Genomic DNA, 26,712 nt, shown 5'->3' with positions numbered 1-26,712 from the left:
AAATTCAAATCACCTCAAAATACGGACTGCAGGCAGATAAAACTACTTTGTGTGCGTTTAGGCATTTGCCTTCTGCCGCCAGCGTGCAGTCAACCAGCGTTCCATTTTCTAACAATGTGTCAAAGACCGCTACCAGTGTCGATTGATGGTTGTTCCACCTTAAACAGAACTGCTGGTCGTCGTCCATATTTCTCTGAAATTAAAAAATGTCAATCAGTAACCAAGTAAATCATAAGTCTTTTGTTTCAAAAGTCCCGACCGGAAATTGGTGAAAGGCGTATGACAAAATGGTGGCTAGAAGCTGTGGAAAAAACCCGAAGGGGGGCGGCAATATGGGCGAATAACGGCTTCGATTTCGGTACTTCGGCCTGTTAGAGCATGTCACGCAAGCTCAACGGAAATCCACGTCACCAACGGCAGGAGAGGGGGAAGGGAAAGCGAAGCGTTGGCTTCGGGTACCAACAATGGCCGCTTTTCCGAACCAACTTGGAAAAATGGCGAGGCGTCCTTTTGTAAAAAGCTCAAAGTCCCACCCTAAAGCTCGGATCGCAATGAAAATTACGTCAAACCGACACGCATTGACAGCTAATCAACGTGATAATTATTTAAGCTCGCCAACAACAACAATAAACAGCGAAAGCTTCCGTCATGTTTTACCAAGCTCCTGCCCTCATTTTGATTTTCCCCGAAAGTCGGCGCAATTTCGCGAAACCCGCATAAAATATTATCGTGAAACGTGTAAAAACAACAATATTTACCTATTTTTGGCACACTAACACTAAATATCACAATTAATTCACTTGTATTAATTATTTTTACAGAGACGACATTAGACAGTGTAATGTCTTCGAAGGGCGGCTTTGAACTGAACCCAGCCGGCTTCTTCGATGCGAGTTTGCAGCCGACGGAGTAAGCGATGCACGTCAGTCCGGATCGGCGTGACGTCACGCGACGACTCGGTTAAGTTCTGCGCAGCAACGCCAAGCCCGCGGCCAATCACGGGTCGAGCTTTCGGTGGCAGCTAAGCGGCGGGGCAAGCTGCACGAAACCGTTCCGTTCGGCGTGCACCACTTACTTCGCACGGCAACATAGAAGTGGATGGAAGAGAGAGAGGATGGTGAAAACTTGAAAGAGAGAGCGTAGAGATGAGAGGAGAGAAACGAATTTGATCCACAACAAAATAGTGAGCCTGTCTCTTCTAATCGCACAGTCTGTTTTCCACTACGGTCCTGATTCTGTTTCATTTATCGCGAATTAGTCTGTGTTTTTGTTTGTTTATTTTGCATGTTTATTTGTGTCAACTGGGTATTTACGGCTGACAGGTAAGATTCCTGTTAATGCCTAAAATTCTCAAAAATCACACACACACACTCATACATTTGCGACGTGCCGTCCACATTGCGGAAACGATTGCCCTAGATTTTTTTTTAATGCTTTCTCTCGCCGCATTATTGACAGTTCCTGTTCGTTGTGACAGATCTATTTTTGAGCGCTTCGTTTCGGTCAAATTCCGCAGAAAATTTCGCGGGACGTTGGCGCGTTAAAATATGCGAGTTCAATTTTTGAAATGGGTTCAATCTGGCGCCGACCTATCCCCACGCAGAATCACGCATCCATGCGTACAAGTATTGCGTGCGGTGGGCCCTTTAACTATTTTGATTTTCTTCTCTCGTATAATATGGTCACGTCCATTATTCTGATGTAATAAATATTTGGAGATATTATAAATAGATATGAACGGTATATCGCCTGATATACAAAATACGCTCGTCGTTAAATGAAAATACAAGTTAGAAAAGTAAACAAAGTAATTATATCCTCTTAATTGTTATCTTGTTTTGAGTGGATCTTTTTATCTCGTTATTTTTATACAACTCTAATGGAAGTTACATAAAATCTGTCACGTACTATACATGCCACAGCACCGCATTCGCATTTTCCAAGGTATTCAGTAAAAAAGTATTCTACAATTTTAATACAGGTGTAAATTATTGACAAAAATAACAGGCATCCAAACCGAAAGCAAACTTTTGTTACCTGCATGATTTACAGTTCTTGACCTAGTCAAGCAAATGAATATTCATTAATTTTGTGTGCTATCATACTGTATCTCTTTTAACAGAGAAGCTATATATTGAACAAATTTATTATTTTGGAATTTGTTTTATTCAGGACGGTCTGCAAGAATCGGGACGGAAATCGGAGGGATAACGCAGCACGTCGAAGGAAATTTACTATTGGGAATATTCAACGCAGGCTGATTACAGGAAACGTGGGATTTCGGATGCGATAGTTTTTTTTTTGGGATCCTGTATCGGTTTTCGTTGAATTTATGCCCACTTTTAAATGTCTCCTTTGCCAAGGGGAAGCACTTAGATTTAGTTTTAATTAGGTATATTTTATATTATTTTTGTCAGGTTTTATTTAATCAATAAAATTCGTTACACATATGCTGGTAGTTTTGTCAATAATTTTTACACCCTACTTTAACATATTTTTTGCTAATGTAAAAATGGATTGATGCTACTAATTTATGGATAAATGGAGTCACATTTTTTATACTTTGTCCATTTTTACATTAGTCAAATCTTCAACAGTTTTGTTGTAAATCAAATTTCTCTATTATCAGTATAAGCATAATTAATTAATTTGCTCCTTTGCCTCCCTCCTTCCTGATATTTATTAGTTTTCACTAATTATTTAGAAAAGAAATGTCATGCAAGTTTATTTTGCTAATTATAGGGCATTTAACTTATTGTCAGTTGATGTGACGATGTGCATTTAATTAAAACTAGCATTAATTTATAGTTAATTAATTTATAAATAGCTAGCTAACTATTTTTATTAAGGATATACAACTGTACTCATATTAAGTCCACTCTTTAGATCTGTTTTAAAATATAAATAAGTCAAATATGGCTGGTCTCACCCTTTGACATTTTCTTATCTTTTCTGATATTTCTAAGCCCATGTTTTTCATCAGTTTCCATTATCTGCCTTTTACATTTATCTTTAAACTGGTACACTCTTGTTATTTTAATAATTACTTTAACGTTCTCATTTAATATGAATAATGTGTGAAAACTGTATACAAGAAAAATGCTATTAAAAATGCATAATTGTGTTGTTTGAGAAAATTTTCCAGCCATTACATTCAGTGGAATGTGAGATTGCCACAAGATGGATTAAAAGTATGTCGTAACAGCATCTTCGTTTATCTAATCTTGTGTACTAACTTGTCAAATTACAATAATAAGTCAAACAAAATTGTTCTTTGGAAGAAGGACTTTCCGTTTAAGTGGTCTGTTTAATTTTCTTTTTACTGTTCGACGGTAAAGCTGTTACTTATTTAGAGAATTTCAACGTGTTTTCGAGCGAATTGTGAAAAGTTGTTTGGCCTAGCCTAACCTTGAAACCTGTTAATGCATGGAAATTCGTTAGAATTCCACACGTCTAACACACGAAATTATTCAACTTAATTCGAAGCATTGTCTTTAAAATTTATTGAACATTCTCCCAGTAGATTTAAATTTCCAATTTTTATAAAAGGTTCGGCGGAATCCAAAGTTAATGTTATTGGATCGATAAGTTGGTACCCAGAACGGGACGCCTGCAAAACAAGCATAAAAGGAGCCGGGGAAATCCTTCCACGGTAACGCAAAGAGAAAAAGGACTAAAAATCAATAAGAGAGAAAGGCAAAACTCATAAAAGCGGACTCCGAAAGAGCCGAACGTCGTGGAATAAGAAAGAGAGCAGGCGGAGGTAGGGCGGAGAAAGAAGGCGGCAAGACAGCTCGCTGTTTCTTCATTTCTCTCTGTCCATAGAAATCGTTCGAGCGGTTGGAGGCCAGACGCGGGCTTCGGGTCCGACATTCGACATTCTCTATCGCTGCCTTGATGCGAGATCGGCGTGATTTTGGTATTTAGGGAGAATGATGGATTGCCCAATAAACCACTGACGTAACGAAAATGTCGGTCTTTAAATGGAAATGTGACGGAAATTTTACATTATATTTAATCGATTTTGCTGCTTCTTTAAATAACCGCATCGTAGATATTGTGTGTTGAAGTTTTTGTTATGAAATTTCGAATTAATCGTAATACAGCACAATCTTGCTAAATGGCTTTTGAAATTAAGATAAGTAACTAAATAATGTTACGTTAATGTTATGTGAAAATGATTCCTTTGTTCATTGTATTCGTTAATATAGAATTTTTCAAATTAATTACGGAAAGTTTACCGTTTCGTGATTTTTGTTGTTCAAATTTTTTATGTCGATTGGAATCACATTTTTCATTGCTGTTTTTTTCTATTTGTATGTTCAACCTAAATTTAATTAAATTCTTATGGTTTTATATAATTATTTAGTTTATTCAATTATCAATGATAAACAGAGATCCTAAATATATACTTATTATTCTTTTTAAATATTCATATAATTTATTTCTCCTATTTTATATGTATATTTAGTATTTTATTCAATTATTATGTAACATGTGAGTATGTATTTAACTTCAATAATTCAAATAATAATACTTTTAAAATTAATCAAAGAAAGTTCTTTCGTGATTTTTATTGTTTACTTTCAATATTAAATACTAAAACTATATACGTAATTAAAATTTATGGTCAATTAAAATTTCAATATTAGATATTAATTGTTTTATATTATTTAGGTTTTGATTTAAATGTTAGCTATTTTTAATTTAAATCATTACAGAATACTCCACGTATAGATACATAATTTTAGTATTCTTATATTTTTAAAATATTTTATTATTAAATTTTTTTAGTCTAGTCTTGACAGTAACAACACCACTGGATTGAGTACCCCCTGAAATGGGTATATACCAAATTTCATAAAAAAATATACATCCATATTCATAATTCTGTGGAAAAAATTAAAATCGTATTCTTTTTGTAAATATTACTTAAATGTGTATAAAACACTGTATATATTAAGAATTTATGGTTAAAATGAGCTAACGTAATAAATAAAATTATTTAGCCTTTCTCCAAAATTCTCCAAATTTTGCTTAAAGATAAGAAAAAATTATTTTAAAAATTTAGTTGATTTAGTGAAAAATGGTGAATGTTTTCATATCTGAATTATTATTCAACATAATTTGTAAAGAATAATTAAAGAGATTTGTGTTTATAATAAAAAATAAAAAATTGAATTTTGAAAATTTGTATATATTATATTAAGAATTTATGGTTAAAAAGAGCAAACGTAAGAAACAAAATCGTTTTAAGAGCAATTAAAATTCTCGAAATTTTACTATATGATATAGATAAATTCAATTTTTATGTCAATGATCAAACATTACTTTAAAAATTTAAATTAAGATTAAAATATATATATGGCGAATATTTTCATATCTGAGTAATTATTAAATACTAATGATTTTTGAATATATTATTATATATATGACTTAAATTTGTATACAAACTGTATGATTACATTAAGAATTTATGATTATAAGAGAAAAACGTAAAAATCATTTTATGAATAATTAGATTTTTATCTGGGTGATGGAAAATTATTTTAAAAATCCTGATGAGATTCAGTCACTCACTTAAATTCTTGTTACAGTTTATGTATTTATTTAATTTTTTTGTAAACACGTTTAGAAAAAATAAACTACTTTTTTAAAACTTATAAATATTCTCATTATTATCTTCTTACATCAATAGTTTAAAAGTTTATATATAAATTTATATATTAAATTAAATTTATATAAACAATTATTAAAATTATTGTTTGCTTTTTAAAACACTACAAAATTCTATAAGTAAATTCTCTTAATTTCTCTTAATATCAGTACAGTAAAGCAAATTGTATCACAAATTCTTTTAAATAACTAGTTTAGTTTTTTACATTAAAAAATGTTCATTAAATTGACTTCATTTTTAGAAAGGCATTTGTTTTTGTTATTGCAGACCCATTTTTGGCGAAAGTACGTTACAATGTCGATAAAAAATATTACATAATTATCAATAAATTTAACAAACATCAATTAAAAATTATATGTATTTAATTGGTACAATATTACTTAGAGTTAAAAACAATATTACATTTATAGGTAATAAGTTGTTTATATAAAAAAAGTTGTGCAGCCCTCAATATATACACTACTTTAAATATTTATTTATTTTATATTTTATTTTTCATATACAAATATTAATATAATTATTATACGCTATTACATAAACAACTTAAACATTTGTATAGAAATTTGATTATTTAAATATACGAATAAGTTCTAAATGAATATTTAAAATTTTCAATTAAAAAAATGTTGCACCCTTTCCTTTTGTGATCTAAAAAAACTAACATCACTTTTAAATTGTGTGAATTTTTCATTTTGTGAATGTTGTTCATTGTAACTCAAATTATTCATAACTTTAATATCATATTATTTTATTATGACATGGTTTTCTGCTGTCGCAGGAACAATGTTCTAGACGAGTGAAATTCGGTACCAGAAACCAGCGTTCCACGCACGTCACTGTTTTCCCTGCTGTTGTTAAAATCAACAACACAGACCCGGCCCGGTATTTATACACATCTCCCCCTTGGTATGCCGCCGCCGTCTGGCAGATAGGCAGGCGGTCGCCGGGTTCCAGTTTTACGGTCGAGAATTTTCAACGGTTTTCTTTTGTGTGCCACAGAATTGGGCGGCAAACGCACACGCAGCTTTTTCTACCTGCTGCCCGACCAACCTCGCTCTTTTCCCCCTCGCGGTCTCCATTTTGGTTTTCGTGTTGGTTTTTGGACCGACATTTCACATTTTCGTTGCACGCTGGCTTAGTTTGTACGGTGTCGTTATCGTGTACGTTGGACCAATTGATTGATGATTGCTGTTATCGGTCAACATTCGTAGAAGCACTGGAAAATCTAACAAAAGCGTGTTAATAAAGAGAAAACGTTGCGACTGCGTTTTATCACATCAACTTGGAAAACACTCCTATTTAAACATTTGACGAAATCAGTTGTTGACATATTTCATGCCTTACCATATATTGAAATTGTACCTAAAGTTTTTCTAAAGAATTCTATCGAGAAAATTACTTTTCTAGGTAATAATTTTCTAATGGTAACAATCGATTGTAGTACAATAATACAAAGCCACAATAACTATGTGTTTCAAAACTCAGGAATCGAATGGTTGTAAACTTAATCATATAATTGCTTGTGAAAAATTGAACATTGAAATAAATAAATAAATAATTTTATTGTTATATCAAAATGATGCATTAAAAAAGTATCATTCTTTATGTTTTAATTTTTGAATAAGGTCATAAACTTATTATAAGTAGTTTCATAATTATTATTTACTTTTCATTTTAATCTTGAGAGTTTTATGTTGCATCACAAAAATCATAGAAGTTATATTAATATATTAAAAAACAAAACGATTTTTACAAGCAATAAAATTCATCAAATCTTCATAAATAGTTAGTACAATTTTTCTCAGATTAAAATAGAAAGTAAAAACTAAGGAACGTTTTCAAATCTGAATTATTATTAAATATAATTTGTAAAGAAGAATTGTTCTTAAAATAAAAAATAACGTACTTAAATTATATAAAAACTGTGTATATTAAGGGTTTATGATTAAAAAGAGCCAACCTGAAAAACAAGATCATTTTATAAGCAATAAAAAATGTCCAAATTTTGCTTTAAGAAGGAAACATTCTAGATTTTTAACTCAATGATTGTATTAAAGAAACATGTGCTTAAACTAAAAAATAAACAGAAAAACTATTTTTAAAAATTTGTATATATTACTTATATTTGTATAAAAACTGCATATATTAAGGCTTATTGATTATTTATTTATTTTATGAACAATAAAAAATCTTCAAATGTTGCTTTTATCTAAAAACTGAAAATTATTTTAAAAACCCATTTATGATTAAAATAGGAAGTAAAAAATGGAGAACTTTTTCCAATCTGAATTATTAAATTAAATATAATTTGTAATGTATATTTGTATAAAACTGTATATATTAAGAATTTATGGTTAAAAAGTGCAAATGTAAAAAACAAAATCATTTTAAGAGCCATTAAAATTCTCCAAACTTTGCTTTAAAATGGAAATATTCTGGATTATTATCTCAATGATCGAAAATTATTTTAAAAATCCAATTGTGATTAAAATAGAAAGTAAATAATGGGGAGTGTTGTCAAATCTGAAACATTATTAAGTATAATTTGTAAAGAATATGCTTAAAATAAAAAATAAACAGAAAAATGTTTTTTTTTAAATTTGTATATGTTACTTAAATTTGTATAAAAAATCTCCAAATTTGGCTTTAAGATGGAAATATTCTGGATTTTTATCTCAATAATTGAAAATTATTTTAAAAATCCATTTATAATTAAAATAAAAAATGGAAAATTAAAAATAAACGGAAAAATGATTTTTGAAAAATATATTTGTACAAATATATTGTACATATATTACATAAATTTGTATAGAAACTGTATACAATAAGAATTTATAGTTAAAAAGGGCAATCTTAAAAGCTTTAAGATGGAAAGATTAAAATATAAAATGCAGAATGTTTTCAAATCTAAATTATTATTAAATATAATTTGTAAACAATATACAAAATTTTCAAATTTTGAAAACTTAAATATCTTTAACAATATTAACTCATTAATAATATTAACTCATTTTTTAACTAAACTTTTGGAAAAAATGAACTTTGAGAATTTGATACAACTATTACCATATTTCAAACCCTTTGAAAATCTTGAATTTTGTTAACAGAAATAATTATAAATATTTTTGTGTAATATATATTCTGGTTATTCTACAGAAAATTTAATTTATATTTTGGAAATAAATCGGTGTTAACAGAAAATGTTTTACTTATGAGCAAACAAAATTTGTTCAGCTACTTTCTTTCAATTTCACAAACATTTTACAATGATTTATAAAATTTATCATTGTATAATTAATTATATATCGTTAAATAAAAATTCCACCTTACCAGTAACAAATTAAAAATAAAAAACGAAAAATTTTTATTTAAAATTATAAAAAAGATTAATAGATTGAACGTTAAAAAATATACTAAACATTTATTAACAAATTTCAAATCCTTCAAATTATTATTAATAAACTTATATTAAAAAATCTGTCGACTAAAATCGAAAAAATTCTTTTTTTATAAAATATTAGAAATTTAATAAAAAATTGACTTATTGTTGAAATTTTTTTAAAAATATGCAAAATCCAAACTTATTTACTAAATAATCACGAACGTAATCTTTTGATTTCCAAGAAATATTTTGCGTAAGCATGTTGGATTACATCATTATAAAAGGAGTTGCATTGAAACCTTGCTCTTTTGAAACACCATAATGAAAAAAAAACGAAGAATTCAAACTTAGATGTTAATTTGTTTCAGGACAGCTGGAGAAAAACAGGCTCCGAACCGTGCGCCAGTGAACGTCACATGAATGCCATCATTCTATGCCAGAAAGAATGTCTGGTCAGCATTACTGCTTACGATGGAACAATTATCAAAGCAACATGACCTCGGTTTTTCATCAGCTGTTAGAAAATGAAGCCTTTGTCGACGTGACGCTGGCCTGCAACGATTTGTCACTGAAGGCGCACAAAGTGAGTACACGCCAAATCCCAGATGTTTGGACTACTTTTTATGGCACCGGGAGGGATTTTCTCTCGACGGTCCCATGGCACAACGTTGCACCGCAAATATACAAATGCAACTGAGGAAAATACTGTTGCGTTATACACATCGATGACTCGTTTCCGTGGAAACCTCCATAGAAAAAAAGCTGAGACGCTTCTGAAAAGCCGGTTTTATGACCGACGACGACTACTTTTTATCACAAAGAGGAGCTTTGCCTCGTTTAACCTTCAGAACCGTCCACCAAAATTTTCTACCTGGCCCGATGTCCCAAAGATAAACCCCCCCAACATTTCCCAACCAATTTTCTACTTCGTCATGCACATATTTCTCGTGTTGCACGGTATTAACGCTCCCACCATGCCGTTCCGAAGTTGCTGCATTCGAAAGATCCACGACTGATAACAGGTTCAAACGTAAAAATAAATATCAATAGTATGACGCGTAAATTGAATAAACAGCGTACCACATTTTATTGTAGCGACTGTACGTTGACCCGGGCCAGTCCAGGGTGCTTGCAGAGAATCAGTCAATAGCCACCCCATAAATGTACACATACGTCCGCACCATCATTTTGTTATAACGTACTGCGCAATTGCCTCGATTGATTTCTATAAACAAAATAAACCCGGGAATTTAGTTATATGAGTGTGCATTTTAATTAATTTTAACGGTAGGCTTTAATGCCGGATATGTTTTATGAAAACTGCAAATATTTTCACCTTTGTTATTCAAATTTTCCTAAGTAAACAACAATGGATACATTTATTGCTTTTCTATCTTTATATTTTATTATCGCCGAGGAAAATGTTTACAACTTTTATTATTCTTTAGCAGTTAAATTACGTTTGATGATTTCGTGTAATATTAAAACCACAATACCACCTATTTATGACACAGGAGGAGCTGCCATGAAATTAATAACACGTGTTGAAATTATGGCTTAGTAATTTTCTTTCTAGAATGTATTAGTACAGTATTTCAAAATCAGTTTATGTATGTTAAGTGTGGTTAAACAATTAGAGTCTATCAAACATTAATTGAACTGATTTTACAGATTTTTTTGTATTGTGATGTACTGTTATAAATTTTAATCATAGTTCTGCATATTTATTTTGAGAAACCACCACCGTATTTATAAATTTAAAAGTTTTTTAATTAAAACAACTAGTAACAACTTTTTTATTATTTTTTATTTTAATTTTTATAAGAAGAAATAATAAAATTTCAATTTATAAATTTAAATGATTTAATATGAAATATTGTTTGTATAATCAATAAATAAAATACTAAACCGAAAAATATTCATGTTCAATAAAAAATTTAACTTTTAAATCTTGGTAACAGCAAATTTAAAGAACGTTTTATTTTTTAAATAAAAATAAAAGCATTTATTAAAAACATATGTAAACATAATAAAATAAATTTTATTTATTTAGATTTGCAAAATTCATATCTGAAAAAATAAAAATCAATGAAAATTATTATTAAATTGTACAAACAATATTATCTATAAAATACCAATAATTTAAACTTATAAACTCTTTATTATTATTTAAAAAAAACCTGTACATAAAAATATTTTAAAATAAAAAATTAAAATTATTTGTTTTTCAACTACTAGTTTTTTTGAAACATTTTTAATATACTGTGAAAATAAATTTGAGTAGTTATGTGTTCTTAATTTTTTTTAAATATTTTATTATTTAATTTTTTATGTATAGTTTAGAAAAATTGATATTGTTTATGTTTTGAGAATGAAAATTTTTAATTTCCAATATTATTTATTTATTAGAATAACATATTTTTTAATATGTGCAATTGAAAGCGGGATTCATAGTTTTATTTTTCAAGTTTTTAGTTTTATTGAGAAATTTATAATATTCTGTAAAACAAAACTTGAGGAGTCAAATCTTTAAAAATTTGAATATTTCATTTTTTATATCGTTTAGAAAAATTGATAATGATTAAAAAAAAACTACTGTTTCCAGATTTTTATTCATTGAAATCAAATTTCAAATGTTTTCCCATTTTTATATATAATTTATTTATTAGTATAAAATATTTTTTTAACATGTACAGTGTGACCCATTTAAAAGCGGAACACACTGTACATATTTTGAATTTTTTATCTATTTATTTATTTCTTTTTTGAAAATCAGTTGTTTGCAGGTATGATATTTTTACACCCTTCTCGGGGACACTTGATTTTCAATATCATATATTTACACGCTTTTCGACAATCGACTCCATTGGCGGGTAGTGAAAAAAAAAAAATAAAAAATCTAAAAAATGGATTTTCCGAGGAAAATATATGTAAAAAATTTATTGCTTTTAACGAGTTTACACCCAGGTTAAATTTTCGGCACTCATTTCGCTGTATACCTTGCCTGTATATGTTCCCTATTGGATTGAATAAATACATTTATGAGACGAATTTTTTTTTACAGAATTATAAATATAAATATTTTTTTCTGAAATTTGATGTATACTCATTTCAGGGAGTAGTTAGCTATAAAATATCTTCAATTTTTATGTCTAAAAAATTACTTAGTAGGTTTATTTATTTTAAAATACATTTTATTCTTTTGTATTTTAGATACCTAGTATAATAAAAAATATTTATAAATTTAAATCATGAACTATTTAATTGATAATAATGTTTGTACAATAATTAATATTTTTGTAAATTATAATTTTTAATGATTTTTCAAGTATGGATTTTTTAAAACTTAATCAATAAAGTTGATAAAATTGATCATGTTTTCAAATCTTTTAAATATATTAGTATTATTACTATTACATATAGTATTTAACATTTCAACATACCTCCATCCAAGATTTGGTTTTAAATATTTCTAATTGTTCAATTCAATCACTAAATTTAATTCATAATCTACTAAATCTAAAAATTTCTTGATTTATTTTATAGATAATTGTGTAATATAATACTGTTTTCATAAGTAATCAAGAAATAAAATACAAAACCATAATTTAGTACTTTGAAATTTTACAATAAATCTAAAAATTTGTTATTTGAAGTAAAAAAGTAAAAATTATAATAATATTAATTAATTTTTTATTATCTTTGATATTAATTATTCAAAATTATTCAGACACTACTATGCTATAACAGATTTTAAAAATTAAATAATAAATAGTTAAATGAAATGATTTTTTTATTTATTATTTTAATATGGAATAACGGCTTAAAGTAATTATTTATTAATAAAAAATATGCAATTTGAAAATTACAAATTTTTAATATGCATTATTACTTGTTTGGTAAATTTCTATACCAAAGTAGGAAACAAAACATTCGTAAGTTGTTTATTATTATAGTCTTTATCTAATATCGTTAAATGTAAGTAACAACTAACATATGGGGTATTTGGAGCAAATTACAGTTAAAAATGCATACATACAGTTTAAAACCGTAAAATTCTCTTGTAATTTCGTATATTTACATAATTTATTTAATAAATGCTAATTTACAGTTTGTAAAATATTGTATTTTTTTAAATGAATAATTGTGTTATAAGAATATTATTCAATTATATGATTTAGTTTTTTCATATTATTTTGTTGTCCATTCCTTGTATTACATCCAATTATTGGGTAAATATCCATTTTATTCTAAACGAATGAAAAATTGTACTAAAGTAAATGATAATTTTCATTAGAATCGCTTGTGTAAGCTCGAACATGCTTCAGATACCGTAAAATTCATGAGTCAGTAGCCTCAAGGTAACATTTCCATATACTCGACGAACGAATGTGTTGTAAGGAAACTTTAAACAGATTTTACCAAAACGGTCGAATATTAGAATAAGTTAATTAACTTAATTATGAAGATTACACTCGCATTCGGATAATTGGCGGGACCCTCATAATTTTATAAACACGTAATTTTTCGATTACAACCGCTTGAACTTTCTATTGGACATTATTCAGTTTATCGTTATTAATAATAATAATCTAGGAATGTCAGTGCGTGTCATAAATTCCATCGATAATTCGAAAATCATCATCAATAATAAAGGCGAAAATGAATGCGGTCGATAATCGTAATTATCAAGAACGACAATTATTCACGATTAATTAACACAATTGTATAATGTTGCACGTATTACTCTTGTACGTTTTGTTTTCCAGGTGGTCCTGTCTGCCTGTTCGTCGTATTTCCAGAAACTGTTGCTCGAAAATCCCTGCAAACACCCGACAATAATAATGCCCCAGGATGTCGGCTACGCGGACCTGAAGTTCATCATCGAGTTCGTCTACAAAGGCGAAATCGACGTGTCACAACAAGAGTTGCAGGTAAGGGACCCTTTTCAAAGGGGATGATATTCTGTATAATTTTGATTTAGGGGAAAATTGACGTAATGCAGTTGGGTTTCAATGGGGAATCATCAATATTGGTATTATTGAATTAGATGGTTGAACAAGGAAAAACTAATAATCGTCTTTACTTTTAGTCATGCTTTTATTTATTTATTTCCATTATTATATTATAAGATTAAAATTATGCTTTTTTTTGTAATCTTGCTAATGGAATTAGAATATTACGTCACAATTCATAGAAAATTCTAATTTATTATAAATTTATTTATAGTTATTTTTTATTATTTACATCTGTATGCAACAGATTGTTTTTGACTGGTATGGTATAAGGATGATTAATAAATATAATTTATTTTTTCATTATAATAATCTTAATAATTAATAAGTTGAAATGAAATTATAATTCAAAATTTTGTGACATTATTAAAAAGGTTATTATCCAAATCATAAATTCAAAAATGTATACTTACACATATTTTATACACAATGTGGCCCATTTGAAGGCACCTCCATAAAATTTGTATTTCCTGTCCGATTTTGACAAAATGTCACGTTTCCCAAAACCTAAACCTGAAATTTTTAATTTTTCCACAAATTTACATAATTTTTTTATGAAATTTCAGAGATATAGTTAATCCCGTGACGAAGTTAGATTTGCTATTAAAAATTTGCTAGTAAGATTTCTTCATTGTTTTTTTTTATGCCAAAAAAATTACCTATTAGGTTTTGATTTGGGATAAAAAAAGATGACATTTTGCCTAACGTTTGTTAAAATCCAAACAAAAGTTTCCTTTAGGGTTCATTTCAAATGGGTCAAAAAAGTAAACAAATCAATTATAATTCGTAAAACTTAAAAGTATTGAAGTGAAAAACTAATTCTATTTTGAAGAAAGTTTTATATTTTTTTAATTTTTAAATAACCATAAAATTGTCATTTTAATCTTTATATCCATAAAATATAATTTATTTATTGATAAATGTGTTATTACTGATTAAACATGAAGAATACAAATATTATTATTATTACATATTTATTATAAACCATTAAATATGGAAAATTTTTATTTATTTCATAAAATTAAATATTTTAAAATTTCAATACACTGAAAAATACATAATATTATATGATTAAATAAAACTTAAAATATACAATTTTAATTTTATTTTATTATTTTGTTTGACATAAAAAGACTCTCGGTTTCAATATAATACGAATCCGTTTCAACATTTTTAAAAGTTTTAATTTCTCTTACATCTAATGAAAACTTTTCTTTATATATTAATTATTATGCTCTAACTAAAACAGTATTTATCCTGCTGCAATTATCAACATTAAGCATTTTCGTCTGGACAACTTGCACAGAACCTACATATTTCAATACAATTTAAAGATCAATGTACTGAGATAAATAAACCGCTATTGAAAACATAACACTATACTTTCCACAACTGATGGTTATTTACTTAATGATTTAATTAACTGAGATGATTTTTCTCATCGTTAACCATTGCTTCAAATAAAAGAGAAACAATATTGCTTACTATTAATATAAATAAAACTGTTTTATAAAAAAACTAGGTCTAAAGTTAATTAGAGAGCTTAATTATTATGCAATAGCATTAAAAGCATACTAAAAGCTGAGATAATGAGTGCCGGAAACAAAATATTCGAACGTTTGTTCCATTCTCAAAAACTTGGATCAATGTCCTCTAGAGAACTCCCGTTATCGAAAGCGCTTTCCTCTACCCACATCTCAGACAATTAACATCGACCGAACAGAACCAATCCGAAACCACCCACAGAACCGAACCCCAATTCCCTGCCTGTGTCGGAGGGTGCTACCCTCTGGGTGGCCGACGTGATACGAGTCCCCCCCGGTAAAAGGGGTTTGTGTGAGTCAGCGGCGGTACTGCCATGGGAAGCGTGACTCACTCTGTTTGGAAAGTAGAAAACATGGAATCGTTGTCCAGAAAATTCAGCATTTGTCATCAATAATTAATGCATTCATTGATTTGTAAAAATATGGTATATTTTTATACGAAAAGTACCTGTTGAAAAGTGTGATGATATTTTACTGCACTGAAGCTGTGTTTTTGCATTGATTCATAACCATAATAGTACCATAACTGATTCACCTCTGAAACCAGTCAGCTTCGAAGAAGCTGTCGTATCAGGTACTTCGGGAACTACCCTCGTATACCATTGGCGTTGCGTTCTTTCAAAAAAATCGACCATTGTTATTCTTTGCTTTGTGAAATAATAGAAAGGAGTCGTACGTGTCAGTTTTCTATCGCAGGCTCAGTGGCGTAGGCGAGTTTCTCGTCAGTTTTTTCTTGTAACGTGGAAATACAGTTATTTGTACACTATTCACATTACTTTCTGTACTATAATCAAGATTATCAAGTCAAATTTTATTGATTTAGAAACTAAAACGAGAAATTTTATTATTCAACTATTTGATATACAGTAATTAATCTAATTAAAACAATTCTAAAAAAGCAAAGTAAAGCAGCACATTCAACCTTAATTTTATGATAATTTTTTAAACTATGTAAAGTTAAACTTTTAATCCAAGAATATTACTCTGTTTCTAAGTGAATGTTATTTTTATAATACAATTTTGTCTATATAAAACGACATAAAATACTATACGATAAAAAAAAATAATTTCATTTTATGGCGGAACCAAGTTTTGTTCGCAAATAGATCTACATAAACAGTTTTTCCTTGTTATAATCATTGTTGGGTTTCAAAGATCGCCACATAAAAGGATATACATCCGTGACGTCTCATTTAATTCGTTTCTTCTTATTACGGACGAATTATTACCGCTGAGTACAACACTTTGGAAATTTCTGTGTCAAAATTATATGAATTATTTGTAAGAGGATTAGGAAAAACCAGATATTGAAAATCATTTCTATTTACATAAGCTGTTGCCCAGTGGAACCCAATTTGAAGTGGTTCTACATTTCCATTGGCCTTGGAATTCTAATCCAGGCTTAATTTCAATTTGTTCATGATCTGTGAAAATTAGTTTTCGATTGGGTTATCTTATCGTGTTGATCCGATTTGAGTGTGGTTGACTTCATCTCTAGCAGATTACATTTGATGATAACCGAATGCTTTATGATCAGCAATTTACAAAAAACATATAAAAAATACAAACTCAAACTGCGAAAACTTGTTTTTCGAGACATTTAGAAACAAGTTTATGTCTAGACGGAAACCAGTATTTTGAGTGTCCAACGATACGAAGAAAATTTACGTAACAAGTCAATGAAACAATTAAATTTCATTATGCAAATTATCAAATTCATTAAATCATTTATAAATACGTTGATAAGATAAAATGAAGTCTCGTGTAGTATAATGCTTATCAACCGTAACATATTTTTGTCAACAATTACAACTATGTGTAACGACGTCGGCGATAAAATTGTTAGAGTCCCCTAAATATTTTCCACTTAGCAATGATTTGAATGTTCTATTTAAAATAAATCGTGCATGGCAGCGCCATCTATTGTACGACGACTGCAACGAAGGGATCCACTATAAACAAGGACGGCCGATTACAGTTTACAGCCGTTTTAAGGGCTGATTTTAGTGTAGGTTTCTTCGTGATCCTATAGATGTTTACAGTTTATTTCAGATTCAGATTAGAAATCTTTGATTTATAAATGCATTGGATGTCCATGAATTATTGATCACCCTTTGTTCAGTTTATATTTACTTAGGAAAGGAGCAACTGTACATGTTTATTCAATTTACCAAAAAATGGACAAATCTGGTTCTTACTGTTGTTTAATTATACCTACTTTATACTAAATAAAACCCCGTTATACCTCCAGTTAGAAGTAATTTGGCAAAAAAAATTGTTTCCACAAATTGAAATAGTTCAATATTTTGTCTTGTGCAAGTACAATTATCGATTTTTTTCAATCAAAGCGGTGCTTTGTACTCCGATTTTGGGCGAGTAATTAAATCGAAGTCATGACAATGGTTTCAACAGAACATGGATATATTAATTAGCCGAATAAGTTGGAAGCCCACAGTCTGCACTTCCTGCAATTTACGTCTTTCCATAATTCATGGTAATACCTTGGAAACGGTCGATTTCGACCAATTTTACAACTCCACCGCCACGGTCCGATGATGAAGAAGAGGACGGTCTCGTTTTATTTTTTTTAATTTTAATTACGAAAATATATTTACTGCGCTACGAATCGTCGTGCACGCCTTGCCCCCAATACGAGGTAAAAACTCCTGACAGGAAGAGCGATGGCCCTTTTTAGGGCCTCTCATCCCTCATTGTTTTTTCAAGAACACAATGCGTGTACTGATTAGGCTAAGCGTGTTTCGGTGGTGGGGGGGGGGAACGCCAAGAATATCATACATTCGAAGGATTATCCCGGTCTACATGACTGACGTTGTATGTGCTCGTCCGTAATTAAATTAAGAGATTACCGCGGCGTGACCATTTCATTTTTAACTCCGAGGATTATAATACAATTTTTTTTGAGATGCGTTAGCACAAATTCAATTTGAATCGAAGTTTGTTTATGAATTATCATTTACTGGTTTTGCGACGGTTTTAATTTATTTTTTATTGTTTTTTCTAATTAAATTTTTCATAGTTTGTTTATTAATAGATAATTGTCATGGAGATATTTGAGGAGGGTTCCTGATAAACTCTACATAACTTTTCACACAAAATACATGTGAAAAAAATTGGCAATATTTGTCTTGCATTCTATCAATTTCCCTCCATCAAAATAAAACTTAATATATCTCATTTAAATTAAAATATAAATATCGATAACTCAGTCTAAATAAAAAAAAGTACTTTCTATAAAATAAATTTCATAAAATAAATCAAAAGGGGATTGATATGAAAGTGTTTGAGGGTGTTCATGGAAAGATATTTAGATATTACCCATATTTTTCCTGTGTTCTATCAATCTCCTTCATCAAAATGTTTAAACATGGATATATCATATTTAAATATACATGCAAATATCGATAGTCCAGCCAAACTAAGTTAATGCTAGAAAAGGGTTTTTTATAAAATAAATTCCCTACAGTAAATTAAAAGGGAATTGACCTAGAGACCTAGAGGAATACATTTTATTTAAATCTACATGTGAATGTCGATAGTTGAACCAAAATATTTTCTGTGTTCATCAATCTCCTTCATCAAAATAGTTTAAACGCGATTATATTTTATTTAAATCTACAATCAAGACAGTTTTAGAAAAAAATTTTTTTTGTAAAATACGTGTCTTACAGTTAATTAAAAGGAGATTGACCTAGATATATTTGAAGAAATATTTTATTTAAATCTACATTTGAATGTCTATAGTTCAGCCAAAATAAGTCAATTAATTTTCCTACAGTAAAGTACAATTAAAATGGACCAGAAGACATTTCAGAAGTGTTCATGGAAAACCAGACATTACTCATATTTTACATAGAGATAAATTATACATATTTCGAATATTTTTCCTGTGTTCTATCAATCCCCTTCATCAAAATAACATAAATATGAATACATTTCAAACTAACACAATGTTTGAAAAAGAATTTTTTATAAAATAAGTTTCCTACAGTAAATTAAAGTGAATTAACCTAGAGACATTCGGGGAATATATTTCATCTATATCTACATCTGACTGTCAATAGTCCCAGTCAAAATAAGACGATTAATTGACTTACAGTAAATTAAAAGTGAATTATCCTGGAAGACACCGCAGAAGTGTTTATGCAAGGCCAAATATTACCCATATTTATGCATAAATCCGATTTATTCATATTGCGAATATCTCCCTGAAATCTATCATTTTCTTCCATAAAAATAGATTTAAAATATATTATTTAAATCAATATTAGACACCTCCATATTGAAAAAATAGATTTAAACGAATCAATTAAAACAAGATATTGCTGATAGCAATATTCTAAACAATGGTTCCTTTTTGTTGTTTCTGTAGCTTAAAACTTCTTCGAAAGTTTAAAATACCATTTTATCAAGTGTATTTATTGATAAATATTATTTTCTATAAAAAACTTCTTGTTATTCTTTTACATTTACATCATTATACATACCCTCTATGACACGTCAGTAATTCCTCCCTTCCGTCACAGAAAAGGGGGCGTTTCGGCAACACCGTTCCTGCAGGAATCCGCTTCCTGCGTGCGCTACTAGCCGTCGCAAAAACGTCGGGGCCGTTCCTGCCGAGGCGTAGGGCACCGCTATAGACTACGTGCCTCGGTCCGGAACGCAGAAGGAGCAGGCGGAGAGGAATGCGCGATTGATTTTTATTGTCGCCTCGGCCTCTGTGACTGCCGTCGCCGCCGCCCCCGAACCGCACACGCCGCGACACCCTGTAAGTTTCGCCTAATGGCGAAATAAATTACGCGGAATCGTCGCAGGACGTCGCAGACGATCGGAATCGATGGCGTTGGCTATTTTTTTTTTTTTTTTTCTATCTGATTCAGAAGATTTATGTACCCACTGAGTTGGGTAAACAATGCAGTAAAAATTATTGTGATGCTAATGTCGGGTCGGCCTAAAGGCGTTTCGTGTCGATGTCTGATTAATAAATTTTTATTAATGTTTCCCCAACTTCGAACTCGAATGCCGTACCATACACTCGATACGAGTGCTTAAACCCAGTTGATCTCGAAAGTTTAAAGTACAGGTATTTTTTTATGTTAGATATAAATAATCCTTGACAGTCTTGGTTCCTACAAAACCAAAAGTTCAATTTCGTCTGTTATACCACATTCAATGAACTTAGATAACTCGAATTTTTTTATAACTCGAAGCAAATTATATGTATTTTTTTACTTGATAACTCGAACTTAGATTACAAGAATATCTTCATAACTCGAATTAAGTATTTGGCACAACCTTCAATAAATCGAATTTTTTCTGTCTCAAATAAACTCCTTAAGGTTTTACAGTTCCGAAGATACATGTCCTGCTCAAACGGCATTCCTTGTCGGCAAGACCAATTATCGATTGATTAGAATAATGCTGGAAACTCCTACAATTTACTATTTATGGTGTTTATGTGACATCGTCCTAAATTCTAAATAGAAGTTCATTTTTCTAAGTGTTTTTTTAATTAAAAATCTTAAAGACAACCCCTACGATGGTAATGTATGTGTATTTCTCTACCAGGCCTCTTGTGAGAAAACCTATATATGAAAATGTCGAGAAAGCTATTCTGGAATGGTTTAATCGTAGCTTTTTTGAGAATGAAAATAAAAAGCCTTTCGTCAAACATAAACAACAGAGTGATGTTTGAAATTTTATAATTCGGATTCAAAAAAACTAAACTAACTTCCCTAAAAATTTGAAGCAAATAGAAGTTCTGAGAAAAAAGTTGCAGCCATCTAAAAATAGCGAGTTTTGAGAAATTAACCGGCTTTGGATGGCCATATAATAAAGAAATGGAGACAATTAAGGAAAAAATGGGCAGATATCAGCAGATTACACCTCCATAAAAAATATCAGAAGTCTAACCCTACACTTTGGAAGCTGTAGATTGTAGAGCATTTTGAAAACAGATAAAATTTTGCTAATATAGTAGTTTAGCTTCGAACTAATGAGTTTAACGCTAATATCTATTTTTGTCTCTCTAAGATATATAGAAGCTAAGAAATTTTTGAAAGTTACTAAAAAATTTTTCAAATTTTAAAAAAACTCTTCAGTAGCCAGATTTGATTGAATCGGCTCAAATTTTCAAAATCATCTTTGTTTTCGATGTACTTTCAAGGAAAAAATCAGCGTCTAAATCCAAAAGAAGAATTTTTTTCTTCTATTATTATATTATATTGCCTTATAGTTGTTATCTAACATACTGCATAAGTAATAATATTATAGATATTTAAACGTACACTTTTATCAAGACAAATGAAAATTTGAAAGTTGTTCTACACATGAGCGGTAGTGTATATATGCACCTTCAAAAAAAAATAATTTTTTGTAATAATTTACTTTATTGTGATCTTTCTATTTAAAATTCAATAACTTAAAGTGCATCAATACAGAATCTACACTCTTCCTTTAAGCCGATCAGTATTTTTCGAACAAGAATTTTTATTTCACTAAAGCACCTACAGATAAAGTATTTGTTTAATGCGCCCATACATTATTCGGTAACTCCACAGGATTTCCAGGTTTGAATTGATGCGGTTCTTTTATCGACTCCAACGTAATCTGAGTGAATTTATTAGAATATCAACATCTAACGAAAAATTCATCAGCTCCCCACGTGTATCGATTCTCAAACAAAACCCAGTATTTATTCGCCAAATTCTGCGTCGGGTCCCTTAAAATTTATAGCCCACACTAACTAACTACTTCTAGCCTGAGTCTAATGACCCACATATTAGCACGACCTCACGCTCTCGCAGTCCACGAAAAATAGAAGTGAGAAAACACTCAAAAACGTTTGGCAACGGTGCAAACAAGAAATCTCCAACCGAGAGAGGCCCCCCCGAATCTCGCCACGGTCACCCGAGAGATTTCGTGCGGGCGGAAATTTGGTTTGAAGAAGTCGGGTTTTATCTCGAGAGACTCGGCGCACTGGCTCCTTTCCACCCGTTGATTTAAATTTAAAAATGTTGTTTTATTAAAAGAGACTGGGCCCCTACGGTACCGAACGGGGAGCGCTTAAGCTCATGGAACATAATAAGAAAATCTACCCACCCCCGGCGATATTAACGCTATTCTCCATCTTAGCATGTTTTTTTCTTCGTGAGAATGAGGTTATTACCCCGAATATATTTGTTAATACGAAGGTTTTTCCCCTAAATTATATTATATTTAATTTATTCCATATTTGGGAGCAAAACAATTTGTTTATTTTTTTTTTCTCATGGCAACAGAAAAGGCAAAGTTTAACATGCTGGAGTAGATGAATGTTGAAAATGTGAAACAGTAGCAGGCTGATAATAACCACATCTGGTTATCTTGATCAGTGATTTTATCTTGATAATTATAGTGATATTTATACCTTGGTAATCAAATGATAATTATCAATTTATCATGGATGATTAAGGATTTTTTTATTAGTTTATATAACCTCCTGAACTAAAACAATTATGTCATTTAAAATACATAAAATAAATTGAAAATTAAATGATGGTTCAAAATACATTATATAATTCGTTAAAAAATGCTATAAAGTTTTACACAAGGAAATTAGTAATCATCATTTTTGGTTTATAATTCATGTGAATATTTATACATTTTCGTATTAAAAGTTCATATAATTTTACTAGCTTCTTCTGCTCTTCCTTTTGGAGAAGATGTTTTACGTGAAATGGTACGATTTTGATTTCGTCGGTTTATGAGTAGTAGTGAATGCATTGAACATCAATACCGTCCTGAAATGTTTGAGGAATTAACCAGTAGAAGGAGATTTCACGAAATAAATTTCATCATTTGGGTAACCAAATCTTTACACTCAACGTAAATGGGCCTTTTATTGATCATATTGTTACATGGAAAAATGAGTTAATTACGACAATTCCCACAATTCTGGGTGACAGATTTGAAGCTTATGGGATGGTACAGTCTTAACCCAAGAAAGGTTTTGATGACTGTATATCACACTTCGTGTGCAATTTTACGTATTGACATCTTACTAAAAGGCTAAAATTTAATTTAGCAAAGGCATTTTACTTCTTCATAACAACCTTAAACTACATAAGGAATTAAAGACTCAAAGGAAGCTCCAAACTATTATATTTATTGAAGAGTTATATCCTATATACCATATAGTCCAATTATTTATTTAAGATTTAATTCCTCATGGCATAAATATGCTTGTAGAACGTTAATAGTTAAAAACATAAATTATCTCTTTGATACCTAATACATTATTTTTTAGTTTGTTTTTGTATTCTTCTATTTTATTTTCTTAATTATTTATTTCCAAGTAGTTTTGGGTCATTTTTTTTAATAAAAGTTTGTTTTTTATTACAAATGATAAATTGTAATTAATAATAAAATTATTTTTTATCTTATAGCTATTTATTACAATATATAATTGATTTATTCATAGCTTGTACATTAAAAAAATATATATTATAACATAATTATTCTATGACATATTATGAGATTATTTAATTCAGTGTTACTAAGATCTCGGCAATTTGTTTTAATTTTGCAGTACATTTGTTCATTTCACATTTTATTACAGGTACAATTCATCACGATAATTACAAACTGAATAACCCAATTAAAATAATTCCGTGTAAAACTCGAAAACGAATTACTAAATAAATTTAGGGTCGAGAAAAAGTAATTATTTAAAATAGAAAGAGTTAAATGAGGAACGGATAATTTGATATTCAAAAGGTCTTCCAGCGACAGCAACTGAATGGGGCTCTTCTAATTTCTCTTTGACGGCAATTCGTATTCTTGACCTACATCCACAAATCTGTTTATTTTCTGTTTTATGTGTTGCCATCTTCCAGTCACATACTATTACACTTCTCCACATTCACTTCGGCCGTTATCCTGCCTGGTTTTTTCTTTCTTATCCTTTTTGCCGGCGGACCGCAACTGTCTTAAGTTTAACAATTATTGCTCGTCCATTACGTTTTACTGGCGTTTTGCCGGGGGAGAGGTCCGATATTTTAGCGGACGTTATGTCGAAATGGTCCCAGATATGCTTGTCCGTAATAGAGATCTAATGCAGATTTAAAGGCGGTTCCTTTCTTTACGAGATCGAAAGTGTTTGTGTCATCGAGATTCTGGACGAATTAATTTTCTATCTGGCAGATTATCCTTTGTTACTGATACATAAAAAACAATCGAGTAACGTATAATGAAAAAAGCAGATCGAGAAACTTTGAACAATAAATCCGTTCAGATATGACGGTGAAATAACGAAGCTTGCGTTTCACAACCTTCATAAATCCACCAAGTAAAAGACTAAACAAAATTATATCGTGTTCTAATAATTAATGTTCTCTTTTCCGTGCTAAGCGTATTTTTAATAAAAAAAAAACCCTTGCCAACAGACACGGACCCGGAAAATTGAGTGAGGCGCGTCCGCGGCACGTTAAGGAAAAGTGTTTTCTCTGGAAAATGGGTCGAAAAAAAAAATGATTACGGCGTGCTTTCGTCGACTTTCCGTATAACCCGCATCCCTTTATTCCAGTTTTCCTGGAATTGCTTAGACGTTTGGCTCCTCGTAGACGGGCCTGTTTCAATTTTCAATTTGCCTGCGACATATGGCGCAGGAATATAAGGCGAGTCGTTGTCGAACTCGCAGTTAATTACGGCCACGGGTTTTCGACTGGTTTGACAGCGTGAAGTATGGCCGTTTTTGGAAGGTTTTCTTCTATGATGGGACGAGAGAGGAGTTGAAACTTCTGCTCAGACGACGGCCTCATTAAATACTGAAACGTATTTTATTTGTTAAGTTTCTAATTGCAATTATAATTTTGTAATTACATATTTAACAAATATGTTTAGTATTTTTGTCAATGGGAAAAAAATAGTGACTTAAGAAAGAGGTTCTTAATCAACAATATTTTCTTCTTTGGTTCTTTTTACCAAATTAAAATAATAAAATTAATCGACAATAGATTTCTTAAGTTACTGTTATTTAATCTCTGATTATAATTACAAATAATTACTAAATAAATTATTAATTTCTAGTTATTGCATCCACAGCATAAGTGGATTATTTAAATTATTCAGTAATTATTTATATTCTAAAAAATTCATATTTTATATACAATAAGATCGTTAAAAGTTTTCCCCCAATAAGTCATTTAAATGAATCAAGATGCCAACCCCCTTATAAAAATATAATATGTAAATCTAATTAAATTTTGACATAAAGTTGACATAAGCCAAATTGTAAAGTATATTTTTTAATTTCTTTTTAATTTAATATTTGTTCTCTATTCAATGCTGACTAAAATCGGTTTAGTTATTCCAGAGTTATGAACAGTTAATCATTTAACATCATGCGTTTATTGAACAAAAGATTTAATATCTCGTTTTATTCTGAATTGTTGGTTGTGCCTACTATCTCCTTGTTTAATAATTTAATTTTATATTCAAGCATTATTTTATGATTTTGTCTATAAAAATTAATAAAACAATTAAAGTAATCTAATGTCAGAATAATTTAAAAATAGTGTGTACCAAAATTAATTATTTTAAACATATTAATTATTATAATCAAAACAATTACTTTTAATAGTAATATGTACCAATAAAAGAAAAATGTATTTCATATACACAAATATATATTAATTGTATTAATATACATATTCAATATTAATTTTGTTAAAATAAACCATATTAATAATTTAGCATAATCAAAAGTCTATAAACTTTGTGTCTGTTACAAATAATCTACATATAATGATTAATTTTAATTATCAGTTTCAATACAATTATTTTTCAATTTAATATACAGGGACTCCCTCATAAAACTTTTTTTTAATTGTTAAGCCTAAAACCAAAACTACTGAATAATTTTTTAAATTTGATAATTGAACGATACTGGATTAAGTTCCCACCAATCCAGCGTTCAATTAAAGGCTCTTTAACATAAGTTCGAGGTTAATTAATTAATGAATTATGTACAGAAAGTACCCCAAAGTAATAGAAAAAGATAATCACAAACTTTAGAAAATGATATGATACATTGAT

General features: G+C 29.6%; 2 protein-coding genes across 54 annotated transcripts in view; one reads left to right on the top strand and one right to left on the bottom strand.

The window, feature by feature from the left end:
* The window catches only part of LOC109608989 (longitudinals lacking protein, isoforms A/B/D/L), a 125,315-nt gene extending 124,414 nt beyond the window's left edge, over positions 1–901 (bottom strand). For 23 of the 50 annotated variants that reach the window (XM_020025594.2, XM_049963692.1, XM_049963691.1 and 20 more), the window contains exons 1-2: positions 759–898; positions 14–193 (exon numbers count right to left, since the gene is read on the bottom strand). In XM_020025594.2, the coding sequence (XP_019881153.1) occupies positions 14–187 (174 nt within the window). In that variant the 5' untranslated portion in view covers positions 188–193; positions 759–898. Of the gene's footprint in view, positions 1–13; positions 194–758 lie in introns of all 50 variants that reach the window. The other 27 variants (XM_020025578.2, XM_049963685.1, XM_049963686.1 and 24 more) reach the window with 3 other exon arrangements.
* A 155-nt stretch (positions 902–1,056) lies between these two features.
* The window catches only part of LOC109608994 (protein bric-a-brac 1), a 41,092-nt gene continuing 15,436 nt past the window's right edge, over positions 1,057–26,712 (top strand). For 3 of the 4 annotated variants that reach the window (XM_049963677.1, XM_049963678.1, XM_020025609.2), the window contains exons 1-3: positions 1,057–1,322; positions 9,428–9,642; positions 13,829–13,993. In XM_049963677.1, the coding sequence (XP_049819634.1) occupies positions 9,493–9,642; positions 13,829–13,993 (315 nt within the window). In that variant the 5' untranslated portion in view covers positions 1,057–1,322; positions 9,428–9,492. The remainder of the gene's footprint in view (positions 1,323–9,427; positions 9,643–13,828; positions 13,994–26,712) is intronic. The other variant, XM_049963676.1, reaches the window with a different exon arrangement.

The sequence above is a fragment of the Aethina tumida genome, chromosome 2, assembly GCF_024364675.1.
Source record: "Aethina tumida isolate Nest 87 chromosome 2, icAetTumi1.1, whole genome shotgun sequence".
Lineage (NCBI taxonomy): Eukaryota > Metazoa > Arthropoda > Insecta > Coleoptera > Nitidulidae > Aethina > Aethina tumida.
This window is presented reverse-complemented; position numbering and strand designations above follow the sequence as displayed.